This window comes from Pipra filicauda, unplaced genomic scaffold, assembly GCF_003945595.2.
Source record: "Pipra filicauda isolate LSUMZ 115617 unplaced genomic scaffold, ASM394559v2 scaffold244_size1468961_pilon, whole genome shotgun sequence".
Lineage (NCBI taxonomy): Eukaryota > Metazoa > Chordata > Aves > Passeriformes > Pipridae > Pipra > Pipra filicauda.
In genome coordinates this window covers 516,876-526,561 of record NW_024104359.1, presented here as the reverse complement: position 1 = coordinate 526,561, position 9,686 = coordinate 516,876, and the positions used below count along the sequence as shown (strand labels likewise).

Here is a 9,686-nt window from a genome sequence, read left to right as displayed (position 1 = left end):
ACATGTGCGAGCTGGCACATCTACCCTCAGCTATCTCACATGTATCTGCCCCAAGGTACAGATGCTGAGGTCTTGACACAGCATAATATAGACCTAAATATATTTTCCAGATTGCCTTAGCACATGCTAATGAAAATGAGGAGTAAAAGGCCCCAAAGAAGCAGCTGTTTAAAATTTTCTTCAATCCCCAAAAATCAACTTCTTAATTACTGATAATTTAAGCATCAAAATCACCACTAACCCTCTTTTCCCACCAGACCCTCCCAAGCTGGGAGGCCTGCTCTAAGACTCTCGGGCAAAACTTTCTCTTAGAAGTGTAACATTTCATCAAATATCTTTAGCCCTTCTGGAATTAATTAGTATTAAAATAAAGCAGGGAAAAGGCTGGAGCCTCCTGGAGGTGCCTTCTCTCAGACCCCCCGCTCAGACAGCCAGAGCAGATACTGCTAAAGCTCCTTATATCAGAATACTTTTATATTTTCACAACACCTATTGTAATAAAAGGTTCCCCAAACTTCCCCAAATGGATTTATAGATATAAATAGCTTCAACTGTCATTAAAATGTGGACACTCTTGGTTAAAAAAAAAAAAGGAGGCTCTGCTTCCAGCACGCAAAAGGATCTGTGTTCAGTCTGGTTTATGTTCACATCCAGGTGGGCAACCAGTCCCAAAATCTAGGCAGTAGTTTTGGGATAAAGGCTTCAGTCTTGCAGGATGTACCACAAGTTCCTGAATCCTGGCAGTGGGGCCTCTTTCCAGGGATTACCTAACTGTTAGTCTGATTAAAATCTAAATTCTGGGACAATTTTGCTGAAAATTGTTTTCCTCTAGCAGCAAATGAGTCTGGGGAAAAAATAAGTAACAGAAGAGGAATACAGTATTTATTTTTTACTTTTTACTTGATGTTCACCATCTCCCAGGCTTCATTACATGACATTGAACTGTAGAGCTGAGCTTTTCCTAAAGCTGGCACCATTTACTCTATAGAAACAAAAGTTGAATTAATCAGGCTCTTGGAAGCCTCAGACTAGGTGCACTCACAAACCTGCAGAGCCATTCAATGGGATGGGAGACAGGATGGTTTTGGCCAGGCTGCAGGATACATTTTTCCCCTAACTGGAGTCCTGGCAAGGTACACGGGCTTTGACATGGAGAAAGGGGTTTCTGTTTGCTGCCGGATACCTTTGTTTTGTTTAAGTCATTACTGGAAGCATCTTTAACTTTTCCACACCAGTCTATGACTGACCAACAAAACCACAACTGAGACTAAATATAGCTGAAGGCAGAGAATGCAGCAGAACCATCCAGGAGCTCACAGTTATTCTCCATCTGAGTAACAGAGACCTGACAGAAAGTTTTAAAGTTCAAGACACGCATGGAGCAACGGGCCAAACTGAATCACTGAGCAAAAGCAGCCTCACAAATGCTTTTATAATAACTTCCCCTCCCATTATTCCACAAATGTACCTATTAAAAACAGCAGCTGACACGGGAATGGCGACTGGGACCCACAGTGGTATCGAGGAGCTGGGCCAGGGTGAAATATTGATTAATCATCTTGTCATGCTGGGGCTTTGTTAGGTTCTGCAGATAGGAATTGAGGGGGTAATGTGCAGCTCCTCCATGTAGTAAGGCTGCTGGATCACATGGGAATGATTTGCTGAGTTACAGAGAACTACTACAGTGGGGTGAACAGTAGGATGATGCTGAAATAAGCTGAAAGGTTTTTAGAAATTGGCCTTTTTTTTTTCCCCCTCTTAAAAAAATAAAATCACTGTAGCAGAAAGACAGAAACCTTAGTCCTCACTCAACAATGTCTGCAACTGGACAAGTGCATGTGTGGTCCATCAGGAAGGGTATGACACAAAAATTACCCAGTTTTCTTTGTTTACTGGGGGATTAGTTGACTAATTAAATCTCAGTTTGCTCTTCAGCTATTCCTCTGGGTGAATAACTCTAGCACTGAGAAAAGGCAATGAACATCAAGGTCATGGTAAGGGACCTGCAGAGAGTTGGAGGACTCTTTGTGATATTACAGAAATGTATTTCATTCCCTCAGCTCATCACAGCCCATCAGCAGGGCTGCTGGGTGGGATACTTTGACAAGAAAATACCAAATTCCAGGCACCCAACGGGAAAAACAACTCAGGGATTGGATGAGTGGCAACATTTGCTCCTTAATGGTCAACAGACCTGGTTATGGGCAGGTTAAACTAACCCTGCAGCTCAGCTCAAGGAGTACTTTCCCTGACAGGTATATGATGCGTGTGCTACTGTAACCCAGAACATTAAACCCAGGGGAGACTGTCCCACCCTTTCTCCACCTCCCAAACCCCCTTTCATCTAGGGCAGGTGAGGGTAGAGCTGAAAAGAACTGTCATTCCATCAAATTAAAGGGGAAAATGATCTGGAAAGTTGTTTGCAGATAAAAAGTGACTTGATTAATCTATTTGTTCTCTTTATTTGGCAGAAACCTAAAACCAAGTTTCACGGTGACTTTAACTGCACTAAAAATAATAGCCTATTTATGCAATTATCTGCATGTACCTGGCCATTGCCTCAGGCCAGTGAAGTGAGTACAAGAATATGCATACAGGCTTTAGCTTTTTTTTTTTTTTTTCAGTTCTAGTTTAGGCTTCCTGCATGGAAACCATCAGCTTGTAGGTCTCAGTTTGCCATCAGCCTGTGCAGGAGGCTCTAGAGCCGAGACAGCAAACCAAAGGCAGCCCACACCTGTGCTTGCTGGGTTTGGGCTCAGCCTTGCCAATGCCCTTGTTGCTACAGGATGGTTATACATCTGGGCAGAAGGCAAGAGGGACACATACAGGTCATTCTGAAATGTAACTTAGGAATCTGGTGAGCTATGAGAGGTCTTTGTGTACTGACAGAGGCCGCGAGAGGAGCATCTCAGTCCTTCTATCTCTGCTGATGAGCAGAGCACTAAGATGGGCAGTTCCTGGGCCAATGCTGCCTTTCCTGACATCCCACCTCCCCTGCTCCACAGGCTGCCCAGAAGCAGGCGTTTGGACCTGATCTCAAAGGGAACACAAAATAAAATACTTTTTTTTTTTCCCTTTTAGACTCTAAAGGCTCATTTCATGCACTTGGAGGCTTGTTTAGCTTCTCAGCTATGGGTTTTGATCATTCTGGTGAGTCAGTATTTCACTATGCACCATCCAAGACACTGCATCCCAACCCTGTTCCCACGAGCAGCAGGTGGGTGCAACATCGGCCCAAGCTCAAGGCTCCACAACTGTCTTTAAAGGTGACATTGCACCAATCCCTCCTGAAAAACCACTTAAAATATTCTTCTTTTCCAAAGTAGTGTTTTGAAACTTAGAGGATAGATCTAAATCCCTTCAACAGCCTGTTGAGAGGCTCTGGCTTGGGTCCTACATTGCACAGCCAAGTCCAAGACACCTCAGAGTGCCCCATCCTCTCATTACCCTTATCCTCATCACCCCACAGACCCATCTTTGCTGCCCAGAATGCAGAAAAAAAAAGTGCCAATACTGCCCCAACCCAGAGAAAACCAAGACAATAAGGAAATAGATCCCTTCAGTTTTGTAGTCCTTTATTATTTTTTTTAAGTTGATCCTCCCATAGTAATGTACTGAAATGCGTAACAGTTACATTGTACAAAGCATTTAAAGAAAGTACCTCAACTTGCCGATTATTTCAAAATGAGATTATAAACAAAAGGAAAAATAAATCTGGTCCCTCACTAAAGGCCAAAAAAACCCCCAAAAAATAACTGAATACCTTCCATTATTTATTTATTTTTTTTTAAAACATAAATTTGGAACACTTCATCTTACAAATAGGATTAACATGAACATAACATCACACAAGCTCGCAGACAACCAGCATAAAATATTGGGTACAGTTTTTTTAATCAGAAGAATCATGCTTTCATGAAGAAATTATAACTGTTTATACAATCGAATCAATTTACTGTATTACAAAAAAAAAAAAAACAAACTAAGTCGCATCTATTAGTTATTTAGTTCATTAAAAGGCAAAAAATAAAATAAAAGAGGAATGTAAGAAAATTTCCAACACTGTTTTGCACTCCCATATACACAGATCAGTTCACCTCACTTTTTTGGAAGTACATGGGTGCCTTACATCGTAACACAGTGGGGGACTGGAGCAGTGCTGTTTGTTACAGGAACAGTGCTATTGTAATCAACAAACAATCGTTTGCCAACAAATAAATACATGGTACACACAACACAAAGAAGAAATTAAGAGGGTAGGGGGGAAAGGAAACAATACAACAAAATAGTGACATGATTGTCGAAAATTAAAATCTCCTTACAATGATTCGAACTAGTGGTGCTGTCGATGAACGCGGTGCTTTCACGGAATTATCTGGATGATTTAGCTTCTTGGAGTAGTGAACATTCATAGTTTACAATATACACAAGCCTCTTATGTATTGTTTCTCAGAGTTCTTTCTTTTTCTGTCTTTTTTTTTTTTTTCTCCTCGTTTTTCCTTTTTTTTTTTAACAATGCAGTTGAGAAGGCAAAAGAATTACGGAGAGAACAAAATATTCCCTGTTACTTCTTTCTACATTTACGATGGATAGTGTGCATTTGATAGAACTATTTTCTTTCTTTGAAGGGCTAAAATGCATAAAGCTTTAATGAAGAGATTTGTACATAAAAGCAACTGTTCCCAATCCTGTGTCAAACTATCTTATACAAAAAGAAAATCAATTCAGTTCCTACTTTAAAGGAGTGCCCATGTGTGTATCAATGCAGTCTTAACCCTTCTGCCCCTGCCCCTCAAAGCCGGGTGAACTGGAAGACACTTTTTCCCGGCCCCGTTTACATAATCCACTGAAACTTTATTTTATTTTTAAGTCGCATTGATCCTCCAGAAGTCAGCAGCTGCCTTTGCTGTGCAAAACAAAATATTGAGAATAAATAGTTTCTTTTCTTTTTAAAATTATTCAGTTTAAGGTCACCGGACTTTAAATGAGTGACCCTGCAGATTTATAAGGCATTCTGCTCAGCAGTCTTTTTAAATAGTCATATATGAAAGAGCCATGCTACTGGTTTGGACTTGGTCCCATTCTCGGTAAGACTTCACACTGTCATACGTGACTGATGGATTGAATGGCGCTGGATTCCGCGGCGGCTCTCGCCATACTGTGCCACATGTTGGGAGAACTGTGGGATGCAGAATGAAGGGAGTCCTTGTCGGAGAGAGAGAGCATCATGGCATACGCCTGGATGGGGACAGAAGAAGGACAAAGAGGTCACGATCCCGCGGCGCCGATCTGAGCTTGGACCGGTGCCACCCCCACCCCGTCAGGCTACAGCCACTGTTCTCAACTTATTTTAAAACAAAATGAAAATGCATTAGGTAAAACCACTGTCAAGCCTTTCACCGACACTTTTGACTCACTAATAGTAATAATAATTTCTTCTTTCATCTGGTTTCACAAAGCTCTGAGAAACCTTTGATAGTAGACAAGGTCCCAAAGTCTCCTTTGCCTTCAGATTCTTGGCACAGGAGGCTCTTTTCAAGAGCCTGAGGAATCACATTATCCCTTGGCTGGTCCTGTACTTCACCAGGGTCTCCTTTGCTGACCTTTCCTACGTGCACATTCTGCAGTTTTTAAAACAGGAATCTTTTAGAGGGGCTTAAAAAGACCCTCTAAAATATTTAAAAAAATGTTTAAAAATATTTTAAAAAATTATAAGAAATAGCACTAGGATATAATTTTAGTTATTGCTGTTTGTAAAACACACTGAGGACCTTAAGGTGGTAACATCCAACAGGTTATCAAAAAAAATACCAAAAAGCCAAGCCAACCAGAAGATCAAGTCACATCCCTGGGAGGCAGCAGCTAAACTCCACAGCATCAGCATGACCACACCGGCTGCCTGAGAGCAGGGTGGGGCTAGTTCTTACCATGGCATTTCAGTGGGTGGCAGACAGGAACAAAGACAGCAAAAAAAGTAAGAAAAAAGTATGGAAATCCTCCATTCTCAGGGACCCAAGGACCCTGTCATGTCTCTGGGGTGCAGTGGGAGCAAAGGAGGAGTCGGGGCAGCCTGAGGTTTGTGGACATGGAGCACAGTCCCATTTGACTAAGCTGGAACAACCCTGCCTGCCACACACTAACAACTTAATCCTGTGGGTATCTGGTGACAATAACACTTTAACTGAGTTAAGCTTTTACCTGGGATTTGGATTTCCTGTACAACGGTTGCTTGAGGTCCTCTGGCAGCTGGGAAGCATTGAAAGCTGCCAATTCAGCTTCACTGTATTGATTTTCTTCCATTTTCCTCATTTTGAGGCTATCTGTGAAGTGCCTTATGTGGTCCAAAGCCGAAAGTCCAGTCTTATTATACTCCTCTTCTTTATACCTACAGAAACACCACGGAGATTTTAATGTCAATTCAATGATCCTCTCTGTGTTCCCTTGTCCTCTCAGATTTACATATCTGGGCATTTTCCCCCTTTTTCACATTCATAAACCCCCTTGGCTCATGGAACGGTGATCCTGAAATAAAAGGAATTCCCTTTTCTGTTCTAAAGAAAGGGTGGGAAGTGGGAGTGGGGAAGGGAGAGTTTGTTTCTCTCCTGGTGTCTCCACAGCCTTTCACAAGACCATTACAAGGGATCCAGGACGGTTCATGGAGCAGATAACGTCTCTCCCATGAAACTGTCTCACCCTGTTTCCTGTCTCACCCAGAACCTGACAATAGCTCCCCAAGCACAGTTAATTTTCCTAACAAGGGCTACAGATTGCATGGAGAGGCTGGAAGCAGGGCTGGTATTGACCCAAACACAGACGCACGTTGCTATTGTAACTGGGAAGTCGGCTACTCCAGACCGGTTCCCACGGCACAGTTTGGGGTTGGCATCCTTGTATGGTTTATTGTTTTTATCCCACGTATCGGGCACACCAATACTCGGAAGGAACCAACCTGCCAGGGGAAGCTTTGCAGTTCATGTCCAAAGTACTTGTTTCCTCGTAATCCTCCTCCGGAGTCCCCTCGTGCATGTCACTCGTAACGGGCTCTTTGACTGCCTTCCCTGCCATTTCGCTCTCTTCATCCTCTTCATCCATCATTACTTCATCTTCTGCCTCTTCATCATCCAACAGATCCGAGTTCTGGCTGGCTACCATGGCTTTTTCGTCCTTAAAGTGGCTGCCATTCATTCTGAAAGTACCAAAACAAACCCGAGCTATCAACACAAATCAGATATGAAAGCTCCTCACCAGCAGACACTTGGAGGCAGATCTGAAAAGGATCTGTCCCAGCAGAATAAAGTGATTTCTGTATTTTTTATCTTGTTTGGCTTCAGACATTCAGGCAGCACTGGAGAAAATTCCACTCAAAAATCAGTGAGACATTACAGCACCATCAGCATGGGATTTTCCTGTTACCCTGCTAAAACTACTGTTCAAGCAGAGGTATGTTCAGATATCCATTCCAAATTTTCTCACGCATTATTTCGTCTCATGTTTCCAATCATACATGTAGTCTGGGCAAAACAACTCACTGCCTTTTAACAGGAGCTGTAGGGGCCAAGAAACGCTGAAAATCAGATCCGGCATTTTTAAAAAAAATGACATCCAATACCACATTCAGAGTTTTAAAGTCAAAATTACATGCATAATTAATTTTGCACGCTACCACCCATTTGGAAGCCATACTGCTTCACTGAACGTATGGATTTCACACATGGGAACCTAAGGGACTTGAGCTGAAGACCTGAAGAGTGGCCTGAAATATTCCTCCATGCTGAACCAGATTATGAACTGATTTGAAGGGCAAGAAGTAATGAAAAGAAAGGTCATATAGCATTTTAAGTGCATTTATTCTTACTAAATGAGTAATTGCAGCAATACACACACGGAAAACCATTTGGCCTACGCGCTGTAATTACGCTGTCCTTTGCTTTCAGACAATGACTTCTCTTAACTACTTCCTATGGGATTTTTATCAAGGACATAATACCCACGCTGAAGTAGGGGCTCGTTTGGTAATGGTCGCAATCCTGTAGGGTTTGGAGCATCCGGAGCTGCATTGCATCCACCACATTAAATGGGAGCTAAAGAAACTCGGCACCACCACGTCAACAAACGCCCATCCAGAGGTACTCGTGGTGTGAACAGGCTGCACTCGGTGGAGCCCCCCAAATTCATGCTACCAGTCTATCTGCTCTGCCACATTATGTAGCACAGAGGCCTTGATTCATCTATTGTTCTCATTGTGCAAAAGGTCCTTAACTCTTCCAGGAATACAGTTACAAAAATGGAAACGTTATTGTCGGCACGAAGTTTGCTTCAGATTCCGTGTGCTTCAAACTGTGTGGAACAATGCAGGATACACGAAAAGCTGGAGCAAGATAAGATGAGCCCTTCCAGCCTGGTTGGGTTTTAATGTGTGACTTGCTGCTGCAACATACGGACTTTCTGAGGAGTGTACGCAAGCAAAGCTGGTTTCTTACACAACAGCATCGCCTTCCTAAACATAACAGAGTTTTATCTGTTTTCCGAGCAAATTCCAACTGATTGTCATGAGTTTAGTACTGCACTTAAAAAAGTGCTCTAGGGAATGGTCTGTCTTTATAGCACTATCAAAAAATCTGAGGTTGTGCAGAGCAGGGAGAGCTGAAGCAGCCACCCCCCTCTAAGATCATCAGAGCAATATCTCTTTATCATCTTTTATTTAAATAGGCAGAAATAAGAAATTGTTGAGCACAGTTTGGGCTGCCAACTTGCTTGTTATGCTCAATTGAGGCTGCTAGAAATGAAAGGGAGATGGACTACAACCAAAGTAACAAAAGCCATGTGATTAAGAAAACAGATTCTCTAATTATGCTTTCAAATGCAGCAATTTGCCAGGGATAAAATATCCGTCAAGAGCAGTCTGAAGTGCCAAATTTAGAAAGGAAACACTGCACAACCCAGCAACCTTTCCACTTTGCTGACTTCCTGTCGGAGGACATGTTGAGACCAGATGTGCGAGGAAAAAAATCCCAAACCCTCATTGCCAATCAAGATGGAATGAAATTTGAATATGCATATAATCACTTAATCCAATACTTTTGTGGAAATTGTGTTATGTCCACCATTTTTATCCCTTCACAAAGGCATGTGGAAATTGAGAAGACAGCGAAGTTTGTCACCAACAGTAAGAATTTTTTGATGTTGATAATGAAATGCCAATTCAAAAGGGCAAATAATGCATAATGCAACACCAATCCCAAAGAAATATGTGGGGCTCATGTGTGTATCCATCCCACAGCCTTTTCTGCTTAGCTGTACTTTTATTAGCTGAAAATATTTAGAGGTGGTCTCTCTTCTGTTAGTTCAGAAGAATTCAAACACCCATATACTTAATAAATCTTGGTAGAAAAAAATTCTCTCACATGCTGGAGCACTGTGGACTACCAACGCCTACCCACAGCCTCACGGGCTTTTGGCTAGTCAGCATCTTTCTTGGGATTGAGTTACTTACGGGAAAGGACTTTCAGTAACAACCTTTCATTTGACCCAAGAATTTAGCTTAGTCTACTTTATTAATTACACATTTATATTGCACTTAAATCCTGAGGCTCCATACATTTAGCCACAGGATGTCGAATTCACCTGTTCTGCCGCGATTGTAAAGTGAAGGAATTTTCCAACAGACTCAAGTGAACGATGGGAAC

At 42.1% G+C, this 9,686-nt stretch overlaps 1 protein-coding gene across 1 annotated transcript in view; it reads right to left on the bottom strand.

The window, feature by feature from the left end:
- Positions 1-3,560: 3,560 nt before the first annotated feature.
- The window catches only part of MECOM (MDS1 and EVI1 complex locus), a 333,598-nt gene continuing 327,472 nt past the window's right edge, over positions 3,561-9,686 (bottom strand). The window contains exons 15-17 of the mRNA XM_027733289.2: positions 6,950-7,186; positions 6,199-6,385; positions 3,561-5,238 (exon numbers count right to left, since the gene is read on the bottom strand). Of these exons, the coding sequence (XP_027589090.1) occupies positions 5,104-5,238; positions 6,199-6,385; positions 6,950-7,186 (559 nt within the window). The 3' untranslated portion in view covers positions 3,561-5,103. The remainder of the gene's footprint in view (positions 5,239-6,198; positions 6,386-6,949; positions 7,187-9,686) is intronic.